The sequence below is a fragment of the Schistocerca nitens genome, chromosome 2 (assembly GCF_023898315.1).
Source record: "Schistocerca nitens isolate TAMUIC-IGC-003100 chromosome 2, iqSchNite1.1, whole genome shotgun sequence".
Classification (NCBI taxonomy): Eukaryota; Metazoa; Arthropoda; class Insecta; order Orthoptera; family Acrididae; genus Schistocerca; species Schistocerca nitens.
In genome coordinates, this window is record NC_064615.1 from 150,507,913 (window position 1) to 150,523,092 (window position 15,180).

The 15,180-nt window shown below is 40.6% G+C and overlaps 1 protein-coding gene across 1 annotated transcript in view; it reads left to right on the top strand.

Annotated features, from left to right (window-relative positions):
• The window catches only part of LOC126235848 (brefeldin A-inhibited guanine nucleotide-exchange protein 3), a 327,111-nt gene that overhangs the window by 219,119 nt on the left and 92,812 nt on the right, over nt 1-15,180 (top strand). Inside the window, exons 14-16 of the mRNA XM_049944714.1 lie at nt 3,625-3,806; nt 4,145-4,307; nt 4,698-4,805. Of these exons, the coding sequence (XP_049800671.1) occupies nt 3,625-3,806; nt 4,145-4,307; nt 4,698-4,805 (453 nt within the window). The remainder of the gene's footprint in view (nt 1-3,624; nt 3,807-4,144; nt 4,308-4,697; nt 4,806-15,180) is intronic.

Here is a 15,180-nt window from a genome sequence, read left to right on the forward strand (position 1 = left end):
AATGTAGTCTTTGGCCAAGTTGATTTTTGAAAAGAACTGACCCCCCAGTCAACTTTGTGAGGGACTTCTCTGGGCGAGGCAGGAAGTAAGTGTCTGTGTGTGCCTGTGCATTGATAGTGACACTGAAGTCACCATAGAGCCAAAGCTGATCAGGCGGCTTCTTTACGATCACTAAGGGAATAGTCCATTCACTTGAGGAAACTAGTCTAATCACTCCCAATGACATTAAGCAATCCAGCTTCATTGTAACCTGGTCGCATAAAGCTGCTGGCACTGGCTATGCCTGAAAAAAGTGAGGGCGGCGGAGGGTTTAAGGGTGATGTGTTCCATGAAACCTACCCCTGGGGTTAACAGATCCAGAAAGGCACCTGATCTGATATTAGAAACACCACTTCTGCAGTTAAAAAAAGTAGCGAAGACACCAAACCCAAACAAATTTTCAGTATTTTCATAATTAAAAGAATGGGTAACTGACTTGTAAACTGTATCAGCCATGAATTGGTCAAGAATATGTGTCTGCTCATTGTTACAGCTTACCAATGGACACTCGATTTATGTAAACGGTTGAGACTCTAGCCTGACATACATCTGTGAATTGAGTAATGACATGAAAGCCCCCAACTTGTAGGATTAATGGCTTATCCATCACCTGCACTTCTATGAAAAGTTTTTTCTGTCCAGCAGAAAACATCAAACACAGTGACTTACTGGGAAAAGCGGAAGGGTTGGGGCGGGGGGGGGGGGGGGGGGGCAGAGATTGACATACCACTGCTATGTGTCCTTTTTGTAGATTTATGGTAAGAGGCCCACCACGTGAGGCAGGGAGCCCGCTTGTGCTGTTTGAAACAAAAGGAAGTGGGGTTCACTGTTCTTGCTGTGGATAACATGTTTGTCTGCAATGGTCCAGGTGGATTGTTTGTACTGTTGCTACTTCCTCTTCCCTAGTGTGCTAGACTCGATACGTCGGGGCTGCACACTGCCAGCAACAGCAACATCATTCCTTGCCTCTAATTGGCGGCTTGTGGCACGTGGGACCTTGAACGATTGTGCAGTTATTTGTACTCACTGCCCGGACTGGTTGCAGTTTGGTTGGAGTCCAGATAGTGAGTACAAGTGATGGCACCTGGTACTCACAAAAGCAAAACTTGCAGCACTTGAAGAACACAATTTGGTTGGTTGTCAAAATATTGTGCATAAAATGGAAAATAGTAACTCATCAGAACACCCAGAAACACACTGTTAAACAGTCACACCAGGAAACCTGAGAAACATCAGTTCTCACATATAGCTGCCCTAAAAATTGCAAACCTGTTAATGATAGTCAGATAACAAGGCAGTGTTTCCTTTTCTGTTATTGTTATGTTCTGGCAAACAATGACAGAGAATTTGGTGAGTTTTCTTTTCCATAAACTAAGGTTATCAGTTAAGTTCTGACAGCACAGTTTCCCTGCAAAAAAGTAATATACGGGAGGTTTGTTTACATGTGTCAAAGAAAGCTTACATTTGCAATTTTGGTGGCCATCTCCTTCTGTGAAAGTCCACCTACTCACACAATAAAAGTGGTTATCATCTCACTGTGTTTCTTTTTCTGTGTTCCTGTCACATTACTCAAAAAATCAAATATGAAAAAATAAAGCTGCCCTCAACCTGAAGACTGATATGTACATGACAACACATGATTAGAATTGGTCTTATTAGAGATTATATGCTCTTTCCTTTCTCTGACCTTTGAATTGACCAATTTAGCCATTTTTAGTGGATCATTCAGTTTAACATGGGCTCTGAACCAGGGTGGAACATGGCATTTTTCACATAAGCAAATCATTGTCAGAAATGAAAATGACAGAAAAGTCCTAGTAGTAACTGAGGTTCAGTCCTCAGATATTCTACTTTCAGGTAATTCTAAATCTGTGTTAACCCATTAGGTATATTTTAAATTTTCATCCCAGGTAACAATACCAAACACCCAGGACCCTCACAAATGAAAGGAGATGAGGAGGTCCTTGCTAATTAGCAAATTAGAGGTGAGTTGAGCATATAGCTAACTGAACACTTAGAAGAGATAATGTACTAAATTTTTCATAATTAGAAATGTCCTAAATGGTTACTAATGGAAGATGAGTAGAAAACATCAGGAAACACACTATATGAATTTTTGTGCTATTAGCTGTATATCATAATGTGTAAAGTAATCCCAAAGAAAGCAGGTGTTGACAGATGTGAAAATTACCGAACTATCAGTTTAATAAGTCACAGCTGCAAAATACTAACAGGAATTCTTTACAGACGAATGGAAAAACTGGTAGAAGCGGACCTCGGGGAAGATCAGTTTGGATTCCGTAGAAATGTTGGAACACGTGAGGCAATACTAACCTTACGACTTACCTTAGAAGAAAGATTAAAAAAAGGCAAACCTACGTTTCTAGCATTTGTAGACTTAGAGAAAGCTTTTGACAATGTTAACTGGAATACTCTCTTTCAAATTCTGAAGGTGGCAGGGGTAAAATACAGGGAGCGAAAGGCTATTTACAATTTGTACAGAAACCAGATGGCAGTTATAGGAGTCGAGGGGCATGAAAGGGAAGCAGTGGTTGGGAAAGGAGTGAGACAGGGTTGTAGCCTGTCCCCGATGTTATTCAATCTGTATATTGAGCAAGCAGTAAAGGAAACTAAAGAAAAATTCGGAGTAGGTATTAAAATTCATGGAGAAGTAGTAAAAACTTTGAGGTTCGCCGATGACATTGTAATTCTGTCAGAGACAGCAAAGGACTTGGAAGAGCAGTTGAACGGAATGGACAGTGTCTTGAAGGGAGGATATAAGATGAACATCAACAAAAGCAAAACAAGGATAATGGAATGTAGTCAAATTAAATCGGGTGATGCTGAGGGAATTAGATTAGGAAATGAGACACTTAAAGTAGTAAAGGAGTTTTGCTATTTAGGGAGTAAAATAACTGATGATGGTCGAAGTAGAGAGGATATAAAATGTAGACTGGCAATGGCAAGGAAAGTGTTTCTGAAGAAGAGAAATTTGTTAACATCGAGTATAGATTTAAGTGTCAGGAAGTCGTTTCTGAAAGTATTTGTATGGAGTGCAGCCATGTATGGAAGTGAAACATGGACTATAACTAGTTTGGACAAGAAGAGAATAGAAGCTTTCGAAATGTGGTGCTACAGAAGAATGCTGAAGATAAGGTGGGTAGATCACGTAACTAATGAGGAGGTATTGAATAGGATTGGGGAGAAGAGAAGTTTGTGGCACAACTTGACTAGAAGAAGGGATCGGTTGGTAGGACATGTTTTGAGGCATCAAGGGATCACAAATTTAGCATTGGAGGGCAGCGTGGAGGGTAAAAATCGTAGAGGGAGACCAAGAGATGAATACACTAAGCAGATTCAGAAGGATGTAGGTTGCAGTAGGTACTAGGAGATGAAGAAGCTTGCACAGGATAGAGTAGCATGGAGAGCTGCATCAAACCAGTCTCAGGACTGAAGACTACAACAACAACAACAATGTAAAAGGCTGTTACTACAGTTTATATTCTTGTTTGTAAATAATTATGATACAGTTTGTAAATCAGGTACTTTTTGTGTTATGTCTATTTTTACTCTTTTTTGTTACAGGTCTTTTTGCAGGCCAACACATATCTGCTTGTGAGACTACTTCTCCACACAGCCTTGCTCTAATAACAGTTGTAAATGCAGATGGAATTTATTTAGCTACATATGCTGCACTTTTATTGAATTTGAAGCTTATCAAGCTTGGATATTACTTGCAGGACACGAAACCTATACCAATGACAGAGGTAATAAATCTCATTCCAACTCTCCAACCATCTACCTTCTGCCACTCCCACTCTCTAACCTCTGCTCTCTGCCATTCACACATACATTTTCCAACAAAATTCTCTCTCCCTCTCCCCCTCCCCCTCCCCCTCCCCCATCCCCCATCCCCTCCCTCTCCTCCTGAGTGTGTGTGTGTGTGTGGGGGGGGGGGCACTTGCACCCTTATGTACATATTCAATCACTCACACTCACACTCACATACTCATGCATCCTTACATAGCTTGTATGTTATCATATCTACATGTCAGTGTATTTTTGTGAGTATTCAGTGTTGTCTCATTGGCATAACAAATTACAGGCTGAGTTTGTGGAAGGAGTACATGGCAGTGGAGTACTGGTATACCTTTCTGACACCTGGCTCTCTGAGCTATATCAGCATGTTCTGGCCCTAAACATGCTTGAAAGGTCTGGTTACCGCCCATCTTCTGGCAATAATTATGCACTTATTAACTTACTAACAGGTACTAACATAATTTCAAAAATTCCTAACAGTACAATTGTAGTAATGGCAAATAGAATCTTATTTTTTGATCATATGGTTTCTGAGATGTTTAGAAAGTTCCATTTGTTGTATAATGCTAACACTCTTATTCAATAACTAAACTACATTTAACAAAAATATGTTTTACACATTGTTGCAAGAGACAGTCATTCATAAATGTGCTGTAAAGTGTCAACCATCAATTTACTTGAGCCTGTTTATTGTTTAGTTATGAGTGTTACTAACGGAAATGTTATATTCATTGCATGTGACTAATTTTCTTTCTGTCACATTTGGTTGGTTATTAACTTATTTATATATTACTGAGTAACATAGTAGACATTCTGTTAATGGCTGAAATATATTTTAGACTTAGATGGTTTAGGCAGCACCCAGCAAGGCGGGCAGCTGTTGTCAGATTGCCAGCGTCTGGAAAGAGCAGCATCACATGGTGAAACAAGTCCAGAAGTTGATGCAGGTAAATGACTGATTGCTTGTCTGTACTTTCATTAGAGAAAATAGTGCTGAAGCTGGATAGTAACTGTTTGGAAATATGTAGTTTAATAATATTACACTGTTAAGTCGTATTTAATTTGAGTGATCTTTGTGGATAGTCCTTGTTATCCTACTTACTGCAGCTAATGTGAAACCAAAGATACTGTGATGATTTTGTTGATAATTTGTTTTGTTCGCTAGGTTGTGTGCTACTAATGGATTGGAAATGTTCATTGTCATAACTAAAAGACAGAACACGAAAGCATATAGCGAAGTACTGGTAATCACACTGTTTGTATTCAATGTTTTCAAGTTTGTGATCATCAACAGAACCTCACTCATGACAGCAGTGTAGATTTAATGTATTTACTGCTGTTTCACATGAGTCTGCTGCTTAGAAATGGAAAGTGTACTGTGATCTATAATTCTCCAGTGCATTACATGCTTGTTGCATTGAATTCATACATCTACATGCTGCAAACCACCTTGAGGTGCATGGCAGAGGGTATGTCCCACTGTACCAGTTATCAGAGTTTCTTCCTGATCCAGTCACATATGGAGTATGGGAATTGAATGCCTCCATCCCTGCGGTAATTATTCTAATCTTGTCCTTTTGGTCCCTCTGTGAGTGATACATAGGGGCTGGTAGTATATCCTTAGAGTAATCATTTAAAGCCAGTTCTTGAAACTTTGTTAATAAACTTTCTCAGGATAGTTCACATCTGTCTTAAAGAGTTTGCCAGTTGAGTTCCTTCAGTATCTCTCTGACACTCTCCCATGGATTAAACAAACCTCTGACCATTCGTGCTGCCTTTCTCTGTACACATTCAATATCCCCTGTTAGTCCTGTTTGGTATGAGTCCCACACTTGATCAATATTCTAGTATGGGTCGCATGAGTGATTAGTAAGCAATCTATTTTGTAGAATGATTGCACTTCCCCAGTATTCTAACAATAAACCAGTGTCTGTCACCTACTTTACCCACAATTGAACCTATGTGATCATTCTATTTGTTACATCCAGGTATTTGTATGAATTGGCCGATTCAAACAGTGACCCACTGATATTATAGTTGTGGGATACTATGTTTTTTTCGTTTTGTGAAGTGCAAAATTTTATGTTTCGGAACATTTAGAGCAAGTTGCCAGTCTCTGCACCACTTTGAAATCTAATCAAGTTCTTACTGAATATTTATGCAGCTTCTCTCAGATAGTACTTCATTACAGATAACTGCATCATCTTCAAAAAGCCTGATTTTTATTAATATTGTCTGCAAGGTTAATAATATACAACATGAACAGCAAAAGTCCTAATACACTTCCCTGGGGCAAAGCCAAAGTTTCTTCTATATCTGACAGTGACATTTCGTCCGAGATAACATGCTGTGTCCTCTCTACCAAAAATCTCTCAATCCAGTCACAAATTTCACTTGATACACAATATAATCATACATTTCACAATAAGTGTAGGTATGGTACTGAGTCAAATGTTTTTCGGAAATCAAGAAGCACTGCATCTACCTAGCTGCCTTGATCCAAAGCTTTCAGTATGTCACATGAAAAAAGTGCAAGCTGGGTTCCACTTGACCATTGTTTTTGAAATCCATGTTGGTTGGCATTGAGGAGGTAATTCTATTCAAGATACCTCATTATGTTTGAGCTCAGAGCATGTTCTAAGATTCTACAACAAATCGATGTCAAGGATATTGGATGGTAGTTTTGTGGATCACTTCTACTACCCTTCTTGTAGATGGGTGTGACCAGCACCTTTTTTTAAGAACTGGGCACAGTTTTTTGTTTGAGAGACCTAAGATAAATTGTAGTTAGAAGAGGGGCTAACTCAGCCACAAATTTAGTATATAATCTGACAGGGATTCCACCGAGTCCCAGAGCTTTGTTCAGTTTTAATGATTTCAGCTGTTTCTCAACACCACTGACACTAATACTTATTTCAGTTACATTTTCAGTGGTACAAGGATTAAATTGGGGCAGTTCTCCTGAGTTTTCCTTTGTAAAGGAACATTTGAAAATGGAGTTAAGCATTTCAGCTTTTGCTTTACTACCCTCAGTTTCAGTTCGTATCTCTTTCACTATGGTCTGGACACTAACTTTGGTGCCACTAGCAGCCTTTACATACGATCAGAATTTCTTTGGATTTTGTTAAATGTCATTTGACAACATTCTGCTACAGTAGTTATTGGAGGCATTACACATTGCTCTCTTGACAGCCAAGTGCATTTCATACAGTGTCTCTCTATCTCTAGCTCTATGCTTCGTTTTACACCTATAATGCAGTAATATCTGTTTCCTTAGAAGTTTCTTTACAGTGACTGTATACCATGGAGGTTTCCTCCCATTATGAACTGTTCTATTGGGTACATATCTATCTGGTGTGTGTTCAATCATCCTTTTATTCTTGAACTAGAGTTCCTCTTCATGCTCCTGACCTGTACTGAAAATTTCAAGTTCCTTATTGAGATATGATACTACTGATTTTTATCTAGTTTACAGTACATACACAGGGTGGTCCATCTGAAGTTTCAGATGAGATGATCTTGAAAACCATACATCGGGTAAAAGTAGTGGGTAAGACAAGTTCATAAGCTTAAAGGGGGACATCAAATGATACTACACATGACCTCCAGCCCCCTCCCCCTTGGGTGGGGCGGGGGGCATCTTTTAAATCTTTTTTTATTGCAGATTCGGATTCTCCATGAAAAAGTTATCAAGTTTTGTCTTAAGCATTTTTTTAAACCATTGACAGATGGTGCTGAAATCGAGAAAAAAGTAAAATTGGTGAAGAACTCTGATTTATTTAGAATTATCCAAGAAAGATACATCAAATCAATAAAAAAATTTGCACCAATTCTTTCGTTATGCCAAATTAAGCTATTTTTGTACAAAATGTACTGCATTCTACTTTTAGCGTTACCCAGGAACGACGACATGGACGTAATAGAATGATGTTCCCATGGGGTGATTCATTAGAGAGAGTCCCCTTGCCTCTCACATGTTGGGGTGCTTCATTAGTGTGAGTTCCCTTGCCTCTCACAATTTGGGGTGCATAAATAATGAAATTAGCCATGAAGAAATTGTTCAAAATTATTCCCATTTGCTTCAACGCATAAAGTCAATCATCTGTGAATATTGTCTACAGTTTTGAGCAGCACATCCCGCGGTATGGCTGCACATGCTCTTCGAATGAGTTGCTCCATATCGTTTCGAGTTGTGGGCTGTCTTTCATAAACAATATTTTTTAAATAATCCCTCAAGAAAAACTCAGGAGATGTTAGGTCTACTGAATGTGGAGGCCACTGAATTGGTCCACTGCGTCCTATCCACGGACCAGGTTACCATAAATTTAAAACATTCCGCACATTTTTAGCATAATTGGGAGCTGCTCTGTCCTGTTGGAACCACATTCATTGCCTAGTTTCTAAATCAACATCTTCCATTAACTCCAACAAGTCATCACAGAGAAGTTGTACTTAAGATTCCCCAGTAACATTTCAGTCAAAAAAAATACTGTCCTACCAAGTAACCATTTAAAATTCCACACCAGACCATTAACGGCCATTTGGGTTGATTGTCAAAATAGCTTAATTTGGTGTAATGAAAGAATTGGTGCACATTTTGTATTGATTTGATGCACCCTTCCCGGATCATTCTAAATAAATTGGAGTTCTTCCCTAATTTTAATGTTTCTCGATTTTAGTGCCATCTGTTAATGGTTAAAAAAATGTTTCAGACAAAATTTGATTACTTTTTTATGGAGAATCCAAATCTGCAATAAAAAAATGGGGGTTTCCATTTCAGATTTAAAAGTTGCCCCCCGTCCCACCCAAGGGGGCGGGGGCTGGGGGTCACGTGTAGTATCATTTGATGTCTCCCTTAGAGCTTACCACATTGTCTTACCCACTACTTTTACCCGATGTATAGTTTACAAGATAATCTCATCCGAAACTTCAGATTGACTACCCTGTATATCGTTCTGCTTGTTTTAGTTGTCCTTTGTACTTACTTAATGATTGTTGCCACGTCTGCCCCCAGTAGCTGAGTGGTCAGCACGACAGAATGTCAATCCTAAGGGCCCGGGTTCGATTCCCGGCTGGGTCGGAGATTTTCTCCACTCAGGGACTGGGTGTTGTGTTGTCCTAATCATCATAATTTTATCCCCATCGATGCGCATCATGGTCACTGATACCAGTTTCGATGTGGGTGTCCTCAAAGACGTCAGGTCTTTGGTTGCCATTAGATCCAATATATTTCAACCATGAGTGTTGTTCCTTACTGTCTGTTCTAGGTAGTTTTCAGAGAAGGAATTTGGTAATGGTTCACATGATGTCTTATCACCCCCACCACAACAAAACTGTAATTTTACTAATTAATTGTTGGATGATTTAAGTCTCCACCAGTGATTACAGTATGATTGGGGAATTTACATACAAATGAGCTGAGGTTTTCTCTAAAGATTATGGTTACATCAGGAGGTGAGTCTGGTAGGTGAAGGAAGGTTCCAATTATCATTATATGCTCATCCCTTGTACTGAGTCTTGCCCAAACAATCTCACATGCAATTTCAGTTTCTATCTTGATAGATTTGAGTTTCTTGTCTTCTGTGAGAAATGTGCCACCTCCATTTCCCATTTGCCTGTCCTTTCAAACTGCTCTTAAATTTTCCCCAAAAATCTCACTACTGTCAATTTAGGATTTCAATCAGCTTTCTGTACCTAGCATTATGTGAGCTTCACTGCTTTTCACAAGTGCTTCAAACTCTGGCACTTTGTTGCGAATGCTTCGGCAGTTTACCATTAGGATTTTAATACTCTCACCTGTGGGGGGCATTTCTTTCGATCTTACACTGACACTTCTGGGCATCTGTATTGGATGGAGAGTCACCTAATCTAAAAAAACCTTGTGTACACTCCACACACAGTCAGATACTTTAGTAGCAGCCTCTGATGTGTATTGTACAGCTGACCTATTTAGGAGGAACTACATTTCACAATCCTATGGCACAAGTCTAGGAAGTTGCAGCCTGGCTTGTCAGAGAACCTTCAAAGTCTCTGATTCAGTCCTTCCACTTGACTCAAAACAAAAGGACCACAATCAGTTCTTGGGGACAATGCTGCAAATTGTGAGCTTTATTGAAACTCCACGTACAAGACTGGTCTTCTCAGCCTGTCGCTGGAATGACCCAAGAAAGACCTCAGGGACCAGACGACAGGTATCGTTTGTTCTACTGTGCGCCACAATCTGCAGTTGGTTGCATACTGTTACCTCAGTGGCTGCCGAAATAGCCTCTTCAAAATGTTGAATGAGGCCCCAAGGCATACACACTGAGTGCACCTGGTGTTCTTTCCTGTCCCTTGCTGCCATTTTCCTAAGTAGTACCGTCATTCACCATAAGTTTGGACTACCAACATTTGAGAGACCCGTACCCTTTTTGTTTGCCTCCTTCTGACATTGGACAAAACAGTTTCCCCAAAACTGGTTAAGTATTCCACTGTCACAATTTCAGTTTCAGTTTCAGTGAAAGGCAGCACCTCAAACACGGGTCCTCCCTGGTCCCCGTCCACCCTGTACAGAACACCTAGATCTACCATTGACATGGTGCTCGCAGTCAAGTGGACAGGTAGTGACGGAGCCTGTACTATCTGCAGAGGAGACAAGATCCACAGGAGAGGATAGTACTTGAGGTACCTCTGTAACCATAAGCTCCGGATATGCTTTTCAGGAAGCACCAGCATTTTTATAACAGGAATAGGGATCTTGGCTTAACCCTCCAGATCATGAAGATGATACTACCCTATTTAACTAAAATTTTTTGAGAGAAATGACACTGCAGCTCGATGGTGTGCTTCAGAACGTGGAGTTATTTTCATATTATACATAATACATTCAGGAATGTTTAAAGTAGCGCACCAAGATGGGAGCATCGGGTCAAAATCAAATTTATTAGACATAGTGATACAGATGAGTCACTTGATTCCAAATAAAGACAAGCAAAGAAGCAAGGTGAATACAAGTAGAGAAATACAACGCAACATCAGTAATGTGTTGGACCACATTTTGCTGCAGTACATGATGCAGCATGGTCCGGCTTCAACTTGACTGGACAACTGATGTTTTCCTGGGGCAGATTGGCCCACAAATCTTGAACAACCACTTCCACATCATGTACAAAGTGATGCAATAGCATCTGGAATTTCAGCTGGTCCCACATACGCTCTATAGCAGACAAACCCAGCGAACAGGCTGGCCGTGGAAGACATAGGAAGTTATGAACAACTCGAGCTGTAAGCAGACGAGCTGGATAAGTGCTCCTGGTAGGTCATATAGGAATGGTGCCACATGGGGTTGATGAATGTCATCATCAGCACAATGCTGGCCAGTTAAAGTTCCATGTACCATAATTAGAGGAGACAGGCTATCACAGGCTACGACCCCCCCCCCCCCCCCCAGACAATTATCCTGACTGTGCGGCATGCGGTGTGGCATGTGACTGTGTGAGTGGATCTTTATTGTTCACTAGGTAGCCTCCACACCAGTGTGTAGTTATCATCTGTCCCCAAAACAAATCTGGATTCATCACTAAATATCACGTTTTGCTAACCTGTGGCAGTTCACATCATTCTGGCTTGGCACTACTGTTTGCATCTGCAAGGCCTCTGAAAGTGGTTTGTGGAAAAACTGGCACCTTTAGATCTGCTTGCATCGTGGAGCGAGTCTCTTAGGATCCCTGATTGTGTGCTGTATGTTCCTTCGATCATCTCACCATGTCATCTTCCTGGTTGCTCTGGATCTGGTACATCACAGGTGGGTGCCATCTCGATGTTCACCTCTCTCAACATTATCCTACAGAACACACTGGAATGATCAATTTGGTGAGCCACATGGTGTGTCGATCAGTCTGTGGCTTTGATGCCAATGAGTAGGCCCCTCTCAAACTGGCTTAGCTGTAAGAAATGTCTTCTAACATTTCTACCTGGCATTCTGCACCTGCTAATGTCCTTCTAGAGTTGGAGTGTGATCATAATGTGTGACTTGTCCACTATGCACCATTTAAATAGGATTACCCTGCCCTATTGCAGCACCACTGCAGGGTCTGTGGGCATAAGCATTGGCACCAAACTTAGTTCTTTTGCGTATAGGGTCTCACTGTACTTAGCTGCAGAGTTTTGCATTTGTACCTGTCTCCCTTCTGGGTGCACCCTTTTCAAGATCCCTGAGTGTATTTAGATGATTGACCCCCTCATCTTCTTCAGCAGGTGTCGTTAGATTCCAGGCAGCTAATACACATAACAGCAGAACCTGCAGCACCTGTAGAAGCCCACTGGGTTGATTGTCGAAATATTTTACATAATGTGAAAACTTTTCTCATTTGAACAGTTGAAAGTGCACTATTAATCAGTCAAGCTGAGATATCATGGAAATAGTGATTTGCAGGCAATCCCTGGGTCACTTGCTACACTTCAGTTATTGTATAAAGCTTGCTAAGGTATGAAGCAAACACTTGTATATAAAACTGTGAGCATCCCATGACATTACCTGCCTCACATTAACTCTTAAAATACGGAATTGGACATCTAAACACAGCTATAGTTACACTGTCCCAGCACAAACACCTGTCTATGTGAGCCCAGAAATTCGTTTTTTAGATGATGATATGTCACAGACAGGTCAGACATATTTTAGGACATAAGTAATGTTTTTAAACATATAATAACTCCTTGTTCGTATACCTTGCACTGTATGGTATGTATACTCTAATAATTTGCAATTCAACAGGCACTTGAAATGGAAAGCCAAAATCGTGGTTTGTAAAATGAACGATTAACAATCAAATGGTGGAATTACTTTCAAAAAATTCTAAATGGCTGTGGTCCTCCATGAAGGAAAGATCATTTGTAAGTGCAATTTCTAATGTGCATTTATCTCAAAACTTACTGTTCCCTCCAAACAGGCAGAAAAGGCCCACAGATTACCAACTTTATATAGCTCCCAATAGCTCAACATGCAGTCTCAAGAAAATAGGCAAGTACTACCAGTGCCTGAATGTTCCATGATGTCCTTTAGATGAAAACAAAGAGGGAAGACCCAAATGCAAATGAACATAGGCCTTAAATTGTCAGACCATATTTATCTAGTTCAGTTTTGCAGATCTAATGTTTCTGGCACACAGGCAGTCGAATATGAAGTCTGCCTGAGGGGACTACCCTGCCCTGTAATGAAACAAACCATTCATCACAGAATCCCCACTGTGGCATAAGGTAGGAAGAAAGAGAATGTTTACTGAGAAAATGGCTCCGATATTCCAGTGAAATATCAATGGGTTAAGGACCCACGCATGGAACTGAAACTTTTAGCACAGGGAAGACCATGGTAATTGTGTCTATAAGAAACACATTTTGAGGGTTCTGGCATCCCACTTCCATCATAGAAAGAACATCTTCAATCAGTCTCAGTTGGGAGAGAACTAAAGATGGAGTGCCCATCATTGTAAATGGTTCATACCACTTTTCTCTCCCGCCCCCCTCTCCCCTCCACACTGCCAACGTCCAACATACAAGATGCTGCTGCAGCAATATATGTGCATTATAGAGTATGTTGTCTCTATGGGTCCACCCCTCACCAGAAGATTAGGAACCTGTTACCAACCCTCACTACATGGTGCACATACTCATTCCACACTACATGGTGCACATACTCATTCCACATAGAGTTGTGGGCACAGTGTGTTATAGGGCTCCTCTTCTATGTACATATAGTGTAAAGCTTCTTTGTGACTGATGATCTGTGTCTTCAACACTGCTACACTGTAATTCTTCATTACCAATCTTTGGATGTACTCTCCTGCCTTTGCATGTGCTACTGAGTCGGAAGTGCTTAACAATCTGCACTCCTCCCATCATTTACCACTCTTGCCCAGGATACTGTGCAGCAACTTGCAATAGTTAAACACCATGTCAGTGTCCAGGTGTGGGTACATCAAATTGAAAACATAGTTCACCATGCTGCTGAAGCACCCATCCTACTACGAACATTGACAAGTGCTACCTTGCTACCTAAGGCAAACTGGTAGTTTTGCAAAACTTCAAATGTCAACCGCATACAGGGAACCCAGCAGCTCTTTTGAGCAGCAAGGGCCAGGTGCTAACAAATTATTAAGGAGAGTGCAGAGTTCATGACAACACCTCCAGGCCGGTTTAATTGATTCCACCATCAGTACAATTTGTATGAAGGCCATAGGAGGTGGTAGGGGTGAGGCTCCCGTCTACTGCTGTAATGTGCAATGGAAGGTTCCAGAGCAGCCAGAGAGACATAGCCCAGACTGTGGTGGAACATTTTGCCGGAGTAATCACAGTCGCCAATCAGGAACCAGCTTTCCATCGCTTCTGATTTGACTCTTGGGGCGATTGGGTAGTATAGAAATGCTGCCATTTTGGAATAGGATTGTCTGCAATATGTGCCATATCACCTAGTCACAGTAGGGTCTATTATACTGTGTTATAACATGTCATAGGGAGAAATAAAGAAATCTTCCTTATACTTTCTAATTTTCTGTGAGTGACAGGACCTTGATTCATGGAGAGATTTCCCCCCCCCCCCCTCCTCGCCCCCCTGAAACCTGGGGAGAACTGTACATTCAGATGTAAGTATTGTAGTGGTTACCTCACTGGCTGTGTAGGGAAAGATCTTGGAGTGAATGGTTAATTGCCACTTTGTCTGGATCTTAGAATCCAGATTTCTTCGTCACTTTCAGAAGATATTGGTCCACCATTGATAATCTGTCCCTGCTGCAGGCAACTATACAACAGGCTTTCCTGTGCAAACAACACGTAGTAGATGTTTCTATTTTTCTTTTTTTTTTCATTTTTTAAATCTTGAGCTGGCATACTTTGATAGCTCCATAAATGTGACTTCCAAGGACATCCATGTTTTCTCTTGTCTTTCCTTTCCCCATGTTATTTTAGCTATTGAGTCAGCGGGACTTTGTCAGATCACGTGGATCAAGCGAATGGTGTCTCCCAAGGTAATACGAGAGTGATTTCAATTGCTAGTAACAGTATTCCACATCAATAGTAATGCTGGAGGACTGTGTAAATAAAACAAGTTTTAAATTTTGTGTTTGTTTCATCCATTCATATTTTGTTTTTAATTTGATTGAATTGATAATGAGGGGCATCGTTTTGAATTACTGGTGAGGTTTTGTGGTGCCATCTTTAATGTGCTCTCTAATGATCTCATCATTGTCAGTGCCTTAAACCCTAATATTTCTTCATGATAAAGGCAGTTGAACAATATGTTCTGTAATTAGTAAAAAATTAGTTGCACAAATCATTCATGCATTACAG